Source organism: Cricetulus griseus, chromosome 7, assembly GCF_003668045.3.
Source record: "Cricetulus griseus strain 17A/GY chromosome 7, alternate assembly CriGri-PICRH-1.0, whole genome shotgun sequence".
In the NCBI taxonomy this organism is placed as follows: Eukaryota; Metazoa; Chordata; class Mammalia; order Rodentia; family Cricetidae; genus Cricetulus; species Cricetulus griseus.
Genome location: NC_048600.1, coordinates 26,203,334 through 26,223,104, shown reverse-complemented (window position 1 = coordinate 26,223,104; position 19,771 = coordinate 26,203,334). Strand labels below are relative to the sequence as shown.

The 19,771-nt window shown below is 45.0% G+C and overlaps 2 protein-coding genes across 5 annotated transcripts in view; one reads left to right on the top strand and one right to left on the bottom strand.

Moving 5' to 3' along the window:
* Positions 1-354: 354 nt before the first annotated feature.
* Positions 355-11,807, top strand: Slc66a3 (solute carrier family 66 member 3). 3 transcript variants are annotated; one of them, XR_004770723.1, is made up of 8 exons: positions 355-619; positions 2,775-2,857; positions 2,940-3,009; positions 5,101-5,158; positions 7,288-7,408; positions 8,452-8,493; positions 10,147-10,252; positions 10,505-11,807. XR_004770723.1 is itself a non-coding variant. In XM_027424670.1 (7 exons), the coding sequence occupies exons 1-7, from the start codon at positions 477-479 to the stop codon at positions 10,594-10,596; spliced, it is 609 nt and encodes a 202-aa protein (XP_027280471.1). In that variant the 5' UTR covers positions 360-476; the 3' UTR covers positions 10,597-11,807. The 3 variants fall into 3 exon arrangements, 1 of the variants encoding a protein (XP_027280471.1); XR_003486990.2 differs by having other exon boundaries at positions 10,147-10,338; XM_027424670.1 differs by lacking the exon at positions 10,147-10,252 and having other exon boundaries at positions 360-619.
* Positions 11,808-12,562: 755 nt separating this feature from the next.
* Rock2 (Rho associated coiled-coil containing protein kinase 2) overlaps positions 12,563-19,771 on the bottom strand; it is a 98,087-nt gene continuing 90,878 nt past the window's right edge. For both annotated transcript variants that reach the window (XM_027424668.2, XM_035447462.1), the window contains one exon: positions 12,563-15,725. In XM_027424668.2, coding sequence (XP_027280469.1) covers positions 15,722-15,725 — 4 coding nt within the window. In that variant the 3' untranslated portion in view covers positions 12,563-15,721. The remainder of the gene's footprint in view (positions 15,726-19,771) is intronic.

Below are 19,771 nucleotides of genomic sequence, written 5' to 3'. Positions count from 1 at the left end.
GGGCACTGTGGGTGGAAGCCGGAAAGTGAATCAGCAGCTGGCAGAACCAGGCAGGGCAGGGTAGAGCCACCACCCTGGGGCACCGAGTCCTCGGAGGGAGCAGACACGGGGCAAGGTGCACCCAGAGTGGCGCAGACACCAGGCAGGAGCATCCTGAGCCGAGCAGGCTCGGGGCGGAGTACACCGGGAGTGAAGAAAACACTGGACAGGGCGCACCCGGAGTAGAGCAGACTGGTCGGGGATGTACCGGGATAGGAGCAGACTCGGGGCGGAATGCTCCCGGAGCGTAGCAAACACAGGGTGGGGCGGGGCACACCCAGAGCGGAGCAGACTCGGGGCGGGGCGCACTTAGAGAGCAGCAGCTCGGGGCGTGGTCCGGCCTGCGCGAAGGCGGAAGGACTCTTTGGACGGTGAGCTCCGGGTTCTCACCCACGAGATCCCACAGCCCTCAGGACCGGCACGCCTGGGACTGCAGCATGGAGGCCGGGCTGCTGTGGTTCTGCAACTGGAGCACGCTGGGCGTGTGCGCCGCACTCAAGCTGCCGCAGATCTACGCGCAGCTGACGGCACGCAGCGCGCGGGGCATCAGCCTCCCCAGTTTACTTTTGGAGTTGGCAGGGTAAGGCCTCGGGAGGGCAAGGGTTAATTCGGGGGGTGCGGGGCTGGGAGGCGCTTTCCCGGGCGCTCCCACACACCTCCCTTGCTTCTCCCCAAATCCCGGGAGGTACGAATTGCCTGTGCACGCCCATCTTAGAGATTCAGCGCTCCCACCCTGTCCATAGCGACAGCCTTCCCGCCGCGGGCGAAGCCATTTGCACCTGCAGTCCGTTAACGTTCCTAACCTCACCCGGCACCACCCACATTTTTTTTTTTCCAGCCTAAAGTCCTTGTCTGTAAACCAGTGGTTGGGCTGAGATCTGAGTTACAAGATTTGATGATTCCATGTGGGGAGAGGGAGGGAGATGGGTTACTTGGGTCTGAGCTTGAAAGTTGGGCTGGGGTCCAACACGCAGGATTGGGCAGTGACTGGTACCGGAGCCAAGTTCTCGGTGACATTGGCTAAGTAGTTGAGAATAAAAGGTAAAGTTGTGAAACTTTGGTTGGGAAAAACAAATGGGAAAGATCGCGTCCCTGAGTCGCACTATCTTGCACCAGGTAGAGCCCTCTAGGTTTGTCACCAGCCCCACCCCTCTGTCATCCACCCGGAGGGGCGCTTGCATCTGATGGAGTGGGCTTCAACGTGCACCTTTTCAGAGAGGCTCGGTGGGCGGGCAGGAGGGTCCCTGGTCCGTTGGCTGCATAGAACAAGAGTATATGCATTTCAGAGAGGGAGAGAGACTGGCAGGGTGAGGGGTAAAGCACTACGAGACTGAGGGATGCAGAAGTGACAGGCTGGGGCAGAGGGTGCAGGTGTTGGAAGTCAGGAGAGCTGTTTGGCCTCAGGCTTGCAAGTTCTTCGCCAGCGTGAGGCTTCAGGGAGCAGACTGAACAGAAAGCTCATGGATGCCTACAGAGCGCCGACCTGCCCTGCCTGTAGCTCCCTCTTTGCAGCCTGGCTTTAAACACGCAGACCTAATCAGGAATGGTCTCAAATCCAACAGCTGACCCCCGTTCCGGACATGGAATGTCCCCTGGGACCCGGAAGGGTCTTGCAGTCTATCTATCAGATAAAGCAGGCTCGTCCTGGAAATCTCAACGGCCTCTTTCCCTTCGGGGCAGTGTGCCGGGGCAGTGGGCGGGCAGCTACGGCAGGTTTGTCTAATTAGATTTGGCAGGTTTAAGACCAGCTTTGAGACCAGAAGGCGCAGGTATGCTCCACCGCTGAAATCCAATAGTTATTTATCCCTACGTAGGTCAGCTACAATAGTTCCAGTTCGTGAGAACTTTCCCAAGGGCCTCCTGAGTCCCTACACACATTACTTTTTTAAACCTTACCGCAGCTGTAGGTGAGAGTTGTTTACTCCTGAGGTAGGAACAATAGGAATAGGAGGACAACCCATCCTGGACCCGCTGGCTACATACTGGCCCCTCCCTTCCCCCTCTTTCTTCCTGCATGGATAGGGTGGTCACTTCAATTCTGTTTCCCTCTGGGCCTCGCCTGGTTGCCTGCCTGACCCTCACCAGTCAGATAGGCTCTGAGGCATCAGGAAGATCCTAACTTTAGACACCATCAGTGTCTAAAGTTAAAGACACCATCAGTCAGTCTGCATTCTCCAGGGGCTGGACTCCTGCCTTGGGGACATGAACCCTCCTTGGATTTCAATCTGAGAACTCAAACTCTAAAATTCTGATTTGAGGAAATTGGATCTTAGCCAGAGGCTGTTTAATGACACCAGATATTCCATGCCTGGTTGATGACTGCTACACACAGAAACCTTAAAAACAGAAAAGCATACATCATCCCCAGGGCACAGGATGTGTGGGATGTTTGGGTCCCCCTAAAAGCATAGCAGCAGGACTAGGGCAACACCTCCGGGTGACACACTCCACCTTATCCTTGAGGTCTCACATGGTCTTGTCTTCTTTGGCTCTTAACTTCCCCAAGTGATCTTTATGACGTTGAAGGCAATGTAGGTGACCCCTGAAGGTGTTCAGCAACGTGCTGATACCCGAGGCCTCTTGGACCTGCCAAATGGGTCTCTGACAACATTCCCGAAGGTCAGTGACAAGTATGGTGACGACCACATGCTCTAGTGTTGGGTAAACATGTGGGTAAATCTGGGGTCCAGCAAGTCAAAAGGAGGGCTGTGAATATCTACACATCCTGACTCCAGGTTCCTGGTCTTCTTTCGCTACCAATATTACTATGGGAACCCGCTGCTCACCTACCTGGAATACCCCATCCTCATTGCACAAGGTAACTGGCACCCACCCCACCCCACCCCCATCCCCAGCCTGCCCTCCTACTGCCCTGCCCGTCTCACAGGCTCTTCTTCCAGACATCATCCTCCTGCTCTTCGTCTTTCACTTCAATGGGAACATGAAGCAGGCCTTGCCCTACGCAGCAGTGTATCCTTCCTGCATCTGAGCTGGAGGTAGGGGTGGAGGGGCTCAGTGATGGCATGCAAGAGGCTCTGGATTCTGTCCTCAGCACCAAAGCGGGGGACTTGGTGTGTTATTTGCTAATGTTATGCATTGTGAAATAAGGTCATCTTTTTTTTTTTTTTTTTTTTTTTTTTTTTGGTTTTCCAAGACAGAGTTTCTCTGTGTAGCTTTGGAGCCTATCCTGGCACTCGCTCTGGAGACCAGGCTGGCCTCATAGACATCCACCTGCCTCTGCCTCCTGAGTGCTGGGATTAAAGGTGTGTGCCACCAACTCCCGGCTAAGGTCATTTTTTATGACTAGAAAAGAATCATAAGCCGGACGTTGGTGGCGCACGCCTTTAATCCCAGCACTCGGGAGACAGAGGGTAGGTGGATCTCTGTGAGTTCGAGACCAGCCTGGTCTACAAGAGCTAGCTCCAGGACAGCCTCCAAAACCACAGAGAAATCCTGTCTCGAAAAACCAAAAAAAAAAAAAAAAAAAAATCATAAAATGCAAGTCTTTACATGAACCTTAGGTTACTACAGTTGCTGCCTGTGGTGTCCCTGCAACACAGTGCCTTAGTACCCTCTGAGACCACAGTGGGGTACAGATTTGCTGTGTGTCCCTGCTGAACAAGAGAAGTGCACAGTCACCCTGTTAAGAGCAATACACTCCACCTGTGCTCTCAGACACTCCTTAGGTCAGTGAGCTTGTCCCCAGGGGATTAGTACAAGAGTGCCTGGCACCAAGTCCCATGCAGGATGCAGCTGGCAGGTGCCTGCCAGTAAGGCATGAGCCAGATGGGGGCAGTTTTCCAATAATCACACACCTATGTAGAACTGTAATTTAGAGCCGGAGCCTTGTCTGGGTGGCCGTGTTAGTTTGGAGGCTTTTTAACCATGAGGAATGGCCAGCCAACAGACCTGCTCCACTCCATGGCATCTTCTATGCAGAGGGTGAGATTTCATGTCTGCTTTTTTTCGTAAGGATTTGGTGTCACTTTTCTTCATACTCCTTAAAAGGTAGGCCAAGAGTATTTGCATGGCAATGGCAGTCAGCTAGTTCTGCTGGCTCCATGACAGTGAGAGGCCCCGAGGGTTTGGGTTAAGTCTTGACTACAAGCTGTCTCAGATTGCTATTAGCCCGACTCAGGCTCCCCTTTCCATAGAAACAGGGAAAGCATGGCTCCATATTCTCCAGCCTCCACCTCCCAAATGCTGGGATTACAAGCATGCACCACTACACTTTGCATAGAGAATGTTTTGGTGCAGCTGGATTCCAGCCATCGATGTGGGCCACACACTGTGTTCAGTTCTGCTGCCTACTGGCATGGGCCATCTCTAGTTTAATCCCTTCACCTACTTAATGTAGCCATTATTTTCAGCCACCTTTGGGGTTCTTCTGATAGCATGTGGGAGGTAGACAGGGCAGGGAATGAAACTGAGGCAGAGCAGTGGGGAGTGACTTGCTCCTGCCAGCCACTCCTGCCCTGACTATGGCTCCCCTCAGCCCTCACAGCTTGATCTTTTTGCTCTGGTTGGGCTCTTTTGATTCAAGATTCAAGCAGTCACTGAGTCATGAGAGTCCTACACAGTCCGGATGGAAAATGGTACCTCCTTGCCTACCATCACCCCAACTACTGTGCTTTTACAACAGAATTAGTGGGAAAGGGGTGTGGATTCAGTAAAAAGTTCACACACAGCACACCAGTTTTGCAGGACAACTCTCCTTTGCTTCTAAGTGCTTCATTTTGATGTTACATTAGAGACGCCAGCATGGTCAGGAAACCAGCATATACCTACAGCCGTATGAATATTCCCAGCCCTAGGTTACAGTCTGTGAACATGGACCTGTGCGTTTTCTTGCACAATTTGCTTCTGTTCTTTTGAACTCAGAGCAGATGTTCACATGCAACCCCTGGCATCTTTTCCAAATGGACGTCTAGCAGAATAGTCCCCCCCCCCTTCTACCTTGGCTTCTGTGTCACCCTCTGTGATTTGACTTGGTCTGCAGAGAAGGGAGGAGTGGGTGGGGCTGTCAGTGACTCACTGCTAGGTCCCTTAGCACTTGGCCAGATTTGTGTCTTCTTGGTTCATCCTCAGCCTGCAGAAGTGGATCATCGACCTGGCCATGGTGAGTGGTGCCCCTAACGGAGGGAGACTGCCCCTACATCGTATTAGAGCCGTGGTTCTCAGCCTTTATAATCCTGTGACCCTTTAACACACTTCCTCATATTGCAGTGACTTCCAACCATAGAATTATTTTCATTGCTACTTTGTAACCATCATTTTGCTATTATGAATCGTAATGTAAATAAATACCTGTGCTTTCTGGTGGTCAAGGTGACTCCTGTGAAAGGGTAGTTAGACACAAAGAGGTAGAGACCCACAGGTAGAGACCATTGCTTTTCAGCTATGCTGAAACAGATGAAAAGGCAATGCCAGCCAGATATTAAGACATTATTCTTGAAAGGTTTGGGCTTTGGGGCTCAAGGGGAACACTAAGATGGACTCCCCCATTTTTATTTGTGTATGGATGGGTGCGTGCAGAGATTTGTAAGTCATTTCCTTGCATCTTGTGGGTTTCAGGGATTGAATTTAGGTCATCAGGCCCTTCTGCAATCTTCCTCACCCATGGCTCCATCTTGCCAACCCTGACAGCATAACTTTTAAAAGATAACTTTCCCGTTTTCCTTCCATCCAGAATCCCTTTAGGCCCCCTACACGAACTTGCTGTGCACCTGCTCTCTGGGAGACTTGGGGACTGGTACTTTTCATGCCCCCATGCAGTTTATTCATGCCTCAGCTTGCCAGTCCCTTGCCTGCACTTGACCATTTTGTGGGATAACATGATGTTCCCTCCTTGAGTGTGTGTTGACACTACCAGAGTTCTCTTATGGCCTGGTCCCAGACTACCCCTTGATATCAAAGTTGGCTTTTTATTGAAAAGTAAACATGCCAGTAGCTTGTCCTTTTGGGCTAGCCTGTAACCCACTTTTGTGGTCCTCCCCATGACACTAAGCTGGCCCTGACCCCTCCTTTTCTTTATCCAGCACCCCAAGTTCTCAAGAGTTTTTTTTCCTTGCTTGGGTCCAGCCTCCCCACAGGCCATCTGTGCCCAGCTCCCACTGTAGCTTTTATCTGTTTAGGCCTAGCAATGTTTTGCTCCCTCCTCTGCCCAGACACACCCTGATATTCCATGCTCCATTATTCCCTGTGTAGCCCCACAAGGACTTCTGGAGGCCAGCCAGGTGCTCACACCGTACAGGTACTGTTGCCCCAGCAGGAAGCAGAGCCTATCAAGGGCCCTGTGACTGTCACTCATTTGAAAGCCATGCCACTCATCTCTTATCTCACTATAGATCAGGATCTCTGTACTATCCACTGGGGCCTCTTGCCTGGCTTTCAAACACACCACATTCTGTGGTCTTTTCAACTTCATCTCCCTGACTTCTTTTTAAAAAATATTTATTTTATGTAAATGGGTGCTTTGTTTTCATCCATACCATAGAGGGCACCAGATCTCATTACAGATGGTTGTGAGCCACCATGTGGTTGCTGGGAACTGAACTCAGAACCTCTGGAAGAACAACCAGTCAGTGCTCTTAGCCTCCCTCCCTGACTTGTTGTATGCTGCTCATGCCATCCTGTTCAGCCCAGGTGACTGCAGTGGTCTCCCTCTGGTCTGAGCTTAGTAGCTGCTGTGGAGATGGAGCCTGATGGGGTTGACAGCCAATGTGCAAGGCTTTCTTGGCTGAGAGCCAAGAAAGAGCACAGAGGACACAGTGCTCAAAATGAGGAATAGTTTGGAAGTTGAGCAGTTTAGTGACAGGCTGAGATACACCAACCTTTTCTGGGGAAATAGTAGAAGACATGTTGGGTCTGCAGCTAGGCCTTAGACTAGCTCTGGCCAGTTCACTCCCTACCACAGAGGTAGCTGAGGGTCATTCTTCACCAAATTGAAGTTTCAAAGCTTGGTAGGTTTGAGACTGCTAGACTTTCAAGTCTAGTTTGGCTTAAAAAGCACTGTATCTGGGCTGATACGACGACTCAGGGGTTAAAGGTGCTTGCTGCCAAGCCAGATGACCTGAGTTCAGTCCCCAGGACCACATGGTGGAAGGAAAACTAGCTTCCACAAATTGTGCCCTCTCCTGTGAGTGTGTGAGTGTGAGTGTGTGTGTGTGTGTGTATGTATGTATGTATGCACTATATCCAGTCCTATATCGTTCTAGGCTCCCGACTCTCATTTTTTTCCCACAACAGAACTTAAGCACAGTCATCAGTGTGGCCAGTAAGTTTGCCCAGCTTCAGTATCTGTGGAAGGTCCAGGACTCAGGAGCTGTGAGCGCGCTGACCTGGGGCCTCTCTTCCTACACCTGTGCAAGTAAGGCCACCACTCTCCAGGGACTGGGTTTCATTAGTACTAGGGGTTTCCTGGTGTTGAGTGTTCCAGGTCATTTGCATACAAATACCTTTGTAATTAGCTACTCAACAGAACCTGCTAAGGAAGGGTATCCCTGTACACAAGCAGCTATCATGCAGACTGTGGCTTTAACTGTCACCCAGGGTACTGTTTGTTCACTACAGGGGGGTGCTGACTGAGAAAGGAGTTAAACAAGAGAACTCGGGTTAGACAGGAAGGGTTTGTCTTCTCCAAGTCATAGTTTGCTTACCTGTGAAAAATGGGATGGAGTTCAGTGCTTAAAGAATTTTTGCCAAGTGTGGTAGTACACGCCTTTAATCCCTCTGCTCAGTAGGCAGAGGCAGGTGGGTCTCTGGAAGTTCAAGGTGACACACAGTGAGACCCTGTCTCAAAAATATATAATTTTAAAAACATTACTTTTGCTTAGTTTTATGTTTATGGGTGTTTTACCTAAATTTATGTATGTGTACCACATGCATGCCTGGTACCCTCAGAGGCCAGAAGAAAGGATCAGATTCTCTGGGACTGGGGTTATGTGCTCCTACATGGGTGCTGGGAAGTGCTCCTAAGTCCTCTGGAAGAGCAGCTAGTGCTCTTTCCTGACCACTGAGCCATCTCTCCAGCTTACCCCGCCCCAAACATATATACTTTTTAACTAGTGGGAGCCTTCAACAGAAATGACTCAATATACAAATGAGACTTAAGATTGTTCTGTTTATTTCTTGAGTGTGAGCACAGGGAAGGATGGGAGCCCTCCCTGGCAGCGATGACATAGTTAAAAATCACTTGCTTTTCTGAGCAGCTTCTTCATGACTGGGCCAGGGTCAGGGTGCATGGCTGTTCATTAGATGGTTGCTCAATACAGTATTAACAAGGGTCCCATATCAAGGTCATTTGAGAAGTAAGCATTACTATACTTTAGTAAAATGTAAAGGTATAAGCTAAATAGAAATACCAAAAGTGTGAGAAGCAAGTTATTTATTGCTACGAATTTTCCTTTACAGCAAGAATAATAACAACTTTAATGACCACCAATGATTTGACAAGTAAGCAAAACCTTTTTTGACTTCATGTTTGTGTTTTTTTGTTTGTTTTCTGTGTGACTTGGGTCTAACATGGAACCCATCACAAGGCTTAACAGATCGATTTAGTTCGATCGGGCTATGGATTCAGAGGACAAAACAATGTCTTCAACAGTGACTGTCTCTATTAAGCATCCACTCCTTGCAGTCTGTAGGGAGAAATATACCCAAGGGAGTCAATTGTCATCCTGGAGTTTCTACTTCAACAAGGAGATTGGGCAGGAGTTCCACAATTAACTGCTGAAGTATGCTGTGAAATGGGGTTTCAGAGTAGGGTGGCTGGGTGTGGTGGCATGCGCCTAACATCCCATATACTTGAGAAGCTGAGGCAAATGAGCCAGGCAGCCTGGGAGACCCAGTCTCCAAAACCAAACAGAAGCAAGCAGAGTCGGTAGCTGACGAACCCCGCCTACTCTGTGAGCAGAGAGCAATCTGCAAACTGAGGGCTTAAAGGCTGAATAAAGATCTGATCAGAGGAGCAATACACATGACCAGAGCAACACACATGATCAGGAGCAAAGAAGGTGCCAGGGCTGGCCACACTGAGGAGTGCAGAGCATAGGAGGCAGGGGCTGGGAGAGAGGGAAGGGGAGGAAGGGAAGTGAAACTGGCAGAGGCAGAGAAGCCAGAAATGTAGACATGCCTGGGAGCAGTAAGACACCCCCAGCTGTGTTTTCAAGCAATGGCTCTAGTAGCACCATTTGCTACATGCTCATAGAGGAACAGGGGTGTCCTTCCGCTGTTTTCAACTTCCAACCCAGCATCTTTGGAAAGTGACAAAACAGCTCTGACTTTAGTGATGGAATGGAAAAGGAGACAGACCTAGCTCTTCTCTGTGGGACTTGAGTTCACAGGAGGGAAAGGAATGTAATTAAACAGCAAAGAGCCTACATATAAAAAGCCTGCACTTAAAAGATTAAGACTCCCACTGCAGTCTGTACCTTATCAGTCTCCAGTGTTCTTAGTGACTAGCTTTTAAAAACAGTGTGGCCAGCCAGGTATGGTGGTGTACGCCTGTAACCCCAGCACTCGGGAGGCACAGGCAGGCAGATCTCTGTGAGTTTGAGGCCAGCCTGGTCTACAAAGCTAGTTTCAGAACAGTCAGGACTGTTTACACAGAGAAGGCCTGTGTGTAAACAAACAAACATACAAGCAAAACAGTTCCAGGACAGCCAGGGCTACATAAAGAGAACCTGTCCAAAATAGTGTGGCTAGATGCTGTACGTGTTTTATCATTCCAAGGACATCTCAGAAGTCACGTGGGGCTGTAGTTCATTTGGGGAGGTGGCTTACCATACATGTGGGGAGCCCTGACTTCAATCTTCAACACTTCCTAAAACTGTAATTGCAGCACCTGGGAGGCAGAAGCAGGAGAACTGGGAGTTTAAAGTCACCCTCAGCTACACAGAGAGTCAGCGAGACCCTGTCATGACACAAACACAAGCCTTCATGTGTTAGGGCAAGTTAGGACACTGTTCTCCTGGTCTATCGACCACATTTTTTCGTGGTCACTTCATTATACAACATATACCGACACAGGCCTGACTTGTCAGAAATACTCTCATGTGATGTGGAGGAGTTTTTGCTGTGCCTCCCAAGGTTGGCTTCTCTCTTCAGCCTCAAGCAGTCGGTCCTGTTGCCTCAGCTTCCCTCATGGGTCCACACTTTACTAGATTGGTCTTCGTAGAATGCAGCATTCTGAGACACCCCATGTTCTTAAGATGTAAGTAAAGGGGTCTTAGTTGCACGTCTTAGCCAGAGCCACAGCACTTCAATGAAGCACCGAGGATGCATGGCCAAGCGCCTAAGGTGAGCATTTCTACAGCAAGTCCTTTCCCAGGGAAATGTCTGAAGCTAATGCTGTGTGTCTCATGATCTTGTCGTTTTGTTTGAGATTGGGATATAACCTTATGTAGGCTTCTGAGAGCAGTATAATGTCCGGTTTTTTAATGTTGGAACTTTTTATTTATTTCAGTTCTCATCCGTTTTGTGGTCATGTTGGCTTTAAACATATGGGTAACAATAACAGTATTGCGCTATCGGAAGCCTGTCACCAAAGCCGAATGATGGATACATTCTTTCCACACAATGGACTTCAAGTAACTGAACCAGGGATGCAACGTTGCTTTCCACTGCTACATTTAAAGTCTTTTACTAGTCAATCATTTCAGAAATTTTAAATCAGGTTTGTTAGAGTTGAAAAGCCTCTTATCTGGATATGGAGGTGCAAACCTACAATCCTAGCACTTGGGAGTTCAAGGTAGCCTGGGCTATACAGCAGACTCAGAAGGAAAAAGGTAGAAGGAAAGAACTACTTGTTTTAAAATGCCAACTTCCTTCCCCCAACTCCCATAGGTTGTGGTAGGGCTTAGACACTGGGGTTGTTTGGTTGGTGGGTGTGTGTGTGTGTGTGTGTGTGTGTGTGTGTGTGTGTGTGTGTGTGTGTGTGTGTGTGTGTGTGTGTGTGTGTGAGATAAAGTCTCACTACATAGCCCAAGCTATCCTTCAACTGTGATCCTTTCTCAGCCTCTGAGCACTGGGAGTGCTGGAATACAGAGGGGACCACCACACCTGGCTTGACATCTGCCATGATGGAAGCTGCCCAAGAAACCATTTTAACCCTTAAAGTCAGGACTAAGTTCTCTCTGGAGAGCCAGTTACATCTATACTTCGGCTTTCAGAATCTATAATAGTCTTCCCACAAGGAGTGCAGTCTGCTCAGTCACGCCTGACAGTTTAACCCTTCCATGACCAAGGGCTTGGCCTTGCATGTCACAATGCAGAGTGACATCTGCTCAAGGCAAGCGAGGCTATCACAGTGCACACAGATGTTGCTGGGTCTATAACTAAGTATGCTCCAACGCTTCACAGTGTGCCTTACACCATTTCTAACAGATCCCTGATCTCTGTTTAGAGGAGGAAATCCTAACAGCCTTCCTGATTTGAGCACAATGTAGCCTTTTTTAAAAAGGGGGTCATACCTCATAGTTACACTGCTGGAACTTAGTATTGGTTTTAGCTACTGGAAGGTATGCAGTAAAGAGTATTGCTAAGCCCTACCCAATTCTCGGGGATTTTATTCTTACTAATGTAACATATCCTAAGCATTGTTCACAGTGTTTCCGCTGATGTTTTATAAACCTAACATTTAAAAGTGCACTTTCTTCTTCTATATGCATGTCATTATTCGGGCATATTGTAAGTAAGTAAATGATGTTTACTGGAAAATGTTTAGTTTCCTATATAAAATAAACTTTCGCTTATTGAATTCCACTGAATCTTAACTGTCATGAATTTTCAGTTATGTAGGTGTAGCTCCTTAGCAAGCTAACTGATCTTGTTAAGATGATTGCCCTGGACCCAGATTAGAGAAATGCTGTATCTGAACAAACCATTCTATGGTTATTTCAACCAGTGTCAGAAAACAAAACCCAAGTTGGTCTTTCCTCACATACACAGACAATCAGACCATTAATGTAAATTATGGCCCTCACCCAAAGTGTTTTAGATATATTCAATCAGGACTTTTATTTGACCACTGCTGACAGCACTTCTTTTAAATAAAAACGTCCCCTTTTGTAGCCCAAGCTGGCCTCCTCCTCTTCAGCAAATCCTCCCAGCATGCATCACCACACCCGGAGGGAACATCTGGGCTACTGCAGCCATCTCACATGCACTACCGCATTTCAAAACAACAGTTCCTGCAAGGCAGACACAGTTTCCACTTTACAGATGAATGCATTCAGAGAATACCCGACCCAAAACCAGGGGACGGCCACTGCTTATCAGGAAAGCGCCTCTGCAGAGATGCCCACCACACTATTTTCAGACAGAAACACATCCTGTGTCCTCTACCCTCCCCACCTGGAACCAGATGTGTAAGTCTGCAAGCCCAGAATGATTCAGAGGCAGACTCCAAAACTCATGGCAGAAAGAAGGGTTTTTCTATGATGGCATCACCCCACCTATCCACACCCTTTAGGGACAGGTTAAGAAGCTGCAGCATTGCACACTACTTCACAGAAAAAGATGCTTACATCTTAGGTTCTTTTTATTTATTTTTCTTAAACAAAAAGCAGGCATAAAAATACAATTACATTACTACAAAGATGAAACAAAACAAAAAATCAAGAGGGTATGATTTTTTAATGTTCAGGGGGACAGGTGATCTAGGATGACTCTTTAAATCATGCCGTTTATAACTTATTATAGTTCCAAATAAAAATCACCACAGGGAAGGGAACAGGGCGAGGCCACAGGGCAAACACTCAGCACTGTCACACAGTGCCTGTCAAAGTGCTTTAAGCTGGCGTGGCACCTCCACGAGCCAGGGGAGCTGATGCCACCTTCAGGCAGGCAAGGAGAGTCAGTAGCAGTCAGAGGGCCTGAGAGCGAACTCGGAAGCTTTGTTTTACGTGGGGTTCAGCCGCTCAGAGCATCCCTATGAGGTTGGTTAGTGTCTGAGTTTCTCCACGGCACCCTGGGAATCCTAACAGACTGAGGGCAGCAGCAGCATGAACCTAACCTCGAGCACTTCTCACCACATCTACACATGATGATGCAAAGCCTCTGCTGGGCCCATGGCCTCTCAAAGGCAGGCCAGGTATGTGCACCAGCCTTTCCTTGGGATTACTAGCTCACTATACTTTAGCTAGCTGGGCATTTGAAACTTTTCAACTGCATTTTTTTTTTTAATCTTGCTTTTCTAAAAGCAACGCTTAAAAATTAATTGTACATCAATTTTTGTCAGTAATACCCTAACTTAGTTCTTTTACTTCTGTCTTTTTATTTCCACAAAGCAAAAGTATCCAACTAAGGAAACCTGGCATTCCCTTTCTTTTAGGTCCCAACTGGAGGTATGTATGGCTCTGGGACAAACTGAATAAAGGAAGTAACATTTCCTCTGAAAATCATTAACTTGAAGATTTGGGGGCCTCAAGAAAAAGTGAAACTGGAACAAAATTAGGTCGCTATTGTAATGACTGTTGGGTTGGAGAAAAAATGGCAGGTATGTGCACCTGCGTACATGTAAATGACAATGGGAAAAGCAAGTACTTCTCTAAGGTCACAGTTTTTTGCTTTTTGTTTCTTTTTTTTACTCAAAATTCTGTTAGTTGGACAAATGACCTAATAAATCCCTATGTTAAACCATATGTGAAGAAGCTCCATGGATTTTTTTCACCCCTCAGAATGTTTTATTCCCCTGAATCCTTCACATTAAGTGTCATGGACAGTTGCTGAATCACACCATGATTCTCCAAATTCTAATACATATATACACGCACAGCATCCAAATTTTAACTTTTGCCTTTTTTACTCAAATACTTCAATTATTCATGTGTAAACTTGACATTTCACCTTAATAAAGTTTATTAAAAATATATATATATATATACTCTCCAATTCAGAATAGGATAGAACCTCCCATAATGTAACAAAATCTTTATATAAAATATTAATTCAGTCTCCTTTTAAACAACTCTAATGAATGGAAATAGTTCTTCTATATAAATTTTATATATTTTCATTTTTAAATCAGGAAGGAAGGAAGGAAGGAAGGAAGGAAGGAAGGAAGGAAGGAAGGAAGGAAGCTGTGTTCTGAATTAGAGCTACAAAGCACAGCTGCTTCCAGGGAAATGGCATGCACATCTAGTCTTAACAGATGGAATGAAAGATGCAACTGGGCCATCTGAAGGTCACAGAATTGGGATTTAGTATACCAGTAGGCCAAAGGCCACTATTTCCACAATAGAATCTATAAAGAGAATCAAACTTTTTACAACATCTCTACACTGACCCCGGAGGGAAGCAATGACAAATGTCTAGGCAAATATTTCAGTATCATATTGAACTTTACCAATGTACAGAGCCTGATGCTGTCACTGCAGCACTACAGGATAGGTCCCGCCTGTTCTCTAACCTCAGCAGCATTGAGCAACAAGAATCAAAGTAAGCGCTTCTGAGGCTGCCTCTTCCCAGATATCAAAGCTGATATACTACTATACAGCTGTTTGTTTCAGGATCACATTTAAATATTAAAATATATCTACAGTACATGTGTTAAGTATTTTTTTATATTTGAATCTTGAATGAAAATGTGAAAAATTGCCTTTACTATAAATAAAAACACATCTAGGGTAACCAGCAAGTTCAAAGAAAAGGAAATATTTTGTAGTCACAGATGAGCTGAAGTCTATAAAAAGGGATGAAAAAAACAACAGATGTACATCACACACATTAGTTTCAATATAATCCGCTATTGCTTCTATGACCAAATACATTAAAAACTCTCATAGACAAAACAGGATGATGCTGAGCAACTACTGCATGTGAAAGAGTGTACTGCTTTCCCCACGAAGCGAGCTGCATCCTAAGAGCTGGTAAACACTTGTCCTTTCTTTTCTTAAATATAGAAAAGGGTTGAGATGGGGGGGAGGGGAGAAAATTAAATTAAGGCATTCAAAATGGGTAAAGTTGCCTACAACAAGCATTAGGAAACTGGGATAATTAACTTCAAACATCCTGTTACAGTTACTGTTTACACAAACATGCATCAGGTACATGAATGAAGGATATAAATTCCAACATTATGGCTTTATACAAGTGCATAGTTGCAACTGAAGTAATGATATCTGATTAATGTGTATAAAAAATAAAATGGTAAGTTAAAAATACCTTCTTGCAGTATTACAGTACAATGTGTTTTTTTTAATGTGTGGTGTGTGTGTATATATATGAGGCTCAACTCATATGTACATACATACATACATAAACACAACATCATGGTCACTTCTTAAAGATGCAGACAGCATCACTGTAGTGAGATCCACTCGCAAATTCTTCTGGCTAATGTACAGATGAAAACCCTCTGTTGAAGCCAAAGTGTGATCTCTTTGAACTCTTCTCAGTCCTCCTGTGCAATGTAACAGGACTGCCAAGAGCTCTAGGAAGCAAGTCTTGAAGAGTTGCACGACACCTTTACTCACCAATCACTGTTGTTCAATGTGTTTCAAAGCAGCCCATAAAACGTCTCCATGATTTAAAATTATTTCAGGGGAAAGGAAACATATGTATGTGGGTGTGTCAGTCTCTCAGTAGAACATAGCTTTCTAGTTAAGTTTTGAGACATCGTATTTCAGTCTTGCAGCTAGAAGAATGCAATCACCTGAATAACTGCTTTCATAGAAGGCAGTTAGCTAGAAAGGAAGGAAAATAATGTTAGCTGATACACTCAAATAAGAGACTGTTAAATTCCCTGAAAATCCATTTTACTTTTATCATTAAACTATTATTTCCCCTGTATTTCTAACACTCAATTCATGCATTAACATACTCAATTGTATTACTTTTCTTATTTTTAGGTACATGCAGTGACATTCTAAATACAACAATAAGTCCCATACTGGCCATAAACATTTAATGCAGTTAATCAACTATATTAGGGTTAAATGATGCACTACAGTAATGGGTCTCTTACTGTGGGTCATAACCCCTTTGGCAAGCATCTATCTCTAAAATTATTTACGATTCCTAACAGTAGCAAGATTACAGTTATGAAGTAGCTATGAAAATAATTTATGGTTGGGGGACAGTACAGCATAAGGAACTGTAAAGGGCCGCAGCCTTAGAAAGGTGTAGAACCCCTGTACTATAGGTTTCAGCACTGAACTGCTAGCTGCCTTATGTAGCCGAAAAAGCACAATTTCTGGTCAGGTTTTACATAGCTAGACTCTAGCCATTTAAAGTATAGCTTGGGGGTAAAATACTTGTCTAGCAAGTCCAAGATTCTGGGTTCCAGCCTCCCCTACCACAAAACAAAGACACTAAAAGAAGAATAAACACATAGTACACCTATGTAGACAGTCACAAGCCTGTACATAGAGGTCACAGTATCACATGATGTTAAGTACATGCCCTCATGACATGCTCCATTAAGACAGACTACTTGTTAAGAGTCTATTCTACATGAAGATTTAAAATCATGAAGCTTCACTTTCAATCAATTTGGTTATTAAGCAAATCATTTTACACTCTCCTTTTCTGTCTGAGGCAGGGTTTTACTAGCCAGCCTGCACTGGTATGGACTTCACAAGCCTTGTCTCAGCCTCTTGAGTGGGAACTGCAGCCTTGCATGTTGCAGTGACAGGGTCTCACGTAGCCTAGACTAGCCTCAAATTCACTACAAGGCTGGAAGATACCCTTGACCTCTCCATTTCTCTGCCTCTATCTCCCAAGTGCTGGGATTACAAGTGTGCCACAATGCCTGGCTTTACATTTTTTAAAAGCACAGAATTGTTCACAGCACGTCTTGCAAACATTTCACTGCACCACAAAGACAAATCAGAAAGATAGTTCACAGAACCTAACAGATTTATAAAGTTTTTATGGCTGTAATTCTTACAAGTTAGAAGAAAGGAGAAAAAAAAAACAAAATAACAAATCCATGCTATGTTCACAAACTAGTCTGAGACTGAAAACACTGTTAAGTTTTAGTTCTCTGTATACAGCTTCTCTGGAATGAATCAAAGGCAGAGTTTTTTCCTTTTCTTATTTCTACATGCTTAATTTTTAAGATAAAATATTTTAATTTTAACATTACTGAAAATTTATAGCAACAAAGAATTTGAACATAGCATTTCACCTTTACATTTGCCATGGAAATTCTAGTTAGAAATATTTCTGAAAACTACTCTTTAAACATATCCTATTGAAAACCGTTTATGTCAAAACTAGTCCAAAAAAAGAGAAAAGAAAGTCCAAGTGCAAACCACATGCACTACATGGAAGCACTAAAAACTCATTCATTTTCTGATTTACCCATTTATTTCTTCAGAAATCAAAAACATCGTCATCATCATCACCATCAACATCATCAAATGACCAATCCCAGTCTTTAAATGCCAAATCAAGCAATCTGTAACAGGAGGTTGGCAAGTTTATATGTATAACGTAGAGAGCACTATGGCTAGAACATGCTAAGTGCTATAAGTTTCCTTTCTGTGGCACAAGCCTTTAATCCCAGCAGAGGCAGAGGCAGGCAGATCTCTGTGAGTTCGAGGCCAGCCTGGTCTCCAGCATGAGTTCAGGACAGCCAGTGCTACACAGGCAAACCCTGTCTTGAACACATCGTGCGTGCGTGGGGAGGGAGGGAGGGAGGGAGAGAGAGCGCAGTGTTTCCCTTCAGGAGCACCATGGCAACAGTTCCAATAGAAGCACCCAGGAAAGCTTCTCCACTGGTATGTGCAGTTGTGATCATGTCGACTGGGCACAATGCAGAAGGGCTCTCTGGAGGAACCCAAAACTATCTGAGCTAACAACATAATTTGCTCTTCACACTCATTCCTACTGCCCAGATAAAGATGTAGCTACCCTGATTTTCAGTTTGAGAAGTATAAAAAGAACTACATTATCAGTTGACAGTTGCTTTTTGTTGTTGTTGTTTAATACCACTATAAAATATAAACTTTGAAAGGGAGCAACAGGAAGAACACAGATCTCTCAGTTCTTAAAGGCCCTTACCTGCTGAGTGGTCAACAACAGCTATGTTCTAATATGGAAACTAGGACAAGAGAAAGCATGGAAGAGGCACTGTCAATTTAACCTGGCTAAACAAATTGAACACAAAACTGGAGGATGAATCAAGTTTTTTAATTAAAAATTTTAATATACTGGTTTCTTCAGATTTTATAATCCTTCTGCTTTTTTAAAATTACACTCATTTATTGTGTGCAAACATACACACATGCCATGGAAGTTGCCTGAAGGTCAGAATGTCCGAGGGATGGTGCCTTTAGCCACTAAGCTATCTCACCACCCCGATCTGTTCTTTCCTATTAAACAATCTATGCTGTGACACTGCAGTCACCTTTAGATGGGGAGGGAGCCTTTCATTATTCACAACTGTGAAGTCATGGATTTCTGGTCCCCAAGGTTACACCTGTGAATACCATGTCAGTAGTTATGACCTTTAATATGTATGATTTACCTCTCAGACTTCACTCTAAGATCTGGATATGACTGGCAGAAGTAGGAAGGTCCCATTATTTGCATGTTTAAATAACCTGAATCATTTTTATTCTGTTTTGCAGACAGTCTTATATAGCCTAGGCTGACCTCAAAGTTACTGTGTAGACCAGGTTTAACCTTGAACTCCTGATCCTCCTGCCTCTGCCTCACAAGTCCTAGGATTACAGGCATGCACTATCATACCCAGGTTTTACTTGATACCCATGCTTGCACAAGTCACTTCCCTAGTCCCCCAGTGTTTAAAACTATATGCAGACACTTGGTTATTCATGCAAATATATGACATCTCCTTCATTCTCTTCCACTCAGTCATCTAATTCAGTTTTGTTTTTGTTTTTTTTTGTTTTTTGTTTTTTTTTTGTTTTTTCGAGACAGGGTTTCTTCTGTGTAGCTTTGGAGCCTATCCTGGCACTCGCTCTAGAGACCAGGCTGGCCTCGAACTCACAGAGATCTGCCTGCCTCTGCCTCCCGAGTTCTGGGATTAAAGGCGTACACCACCAATGCCCAGCTAATTCAGTTTTTTCTTATCCACATATTTTTCACTGTCAGTACTTGGTTTCCATGTTGGTAAATCATTGAGAAACTTATATCAAAACAATTAAGTCAAAGTTCCTTACAAAATCTACCTATCCTTTTTGGTTGGAGTCAGGCTTTCTCTCAGGCATCACATTACTACTGTCTACCAGCTTTCTCTTCCTGCTCTGCCCCAGTCTCAACAAAACAGAACATTACACATACAGAATACAGCTTTAACTTACCTTTAATCAAACTCAGTAAGGCTGAGTCTGTCTGTCTCTCTAAAGACAGGGTCTCTCTATGTAGCCCTTGAACTCAGAGATCTGCCTGCCTCTGCCTCCCAAGTGCTGGGATTAAAGACTTGCACCAAAAGCCAGGCGTTGGTGGCCCATGTCTTTAATCCCATTACTTGGGAGGCAGAGGCAGGTGGATCTCTGTGAGTCTGAGACCAGCCTGGTCTACAGAGCCAGCTCCAGGACAGGCTCCAAAGCAATACAGAGAAACCCTGTCTCGAAAAACAAAATAACAACAACAACAACAACAAAAAAAAATGGAAAAAAAGACTTGCACACTGACCAAGATAACACCAAAAGTACATTTCGAAATCCATCTTTAAGCTGTCAGCTTCTGCTTTCATCATTGTCAAACAGTGGAATTGACAGCTAAGAGTGCAGACTTTGAAACTATATTATTTGGACTT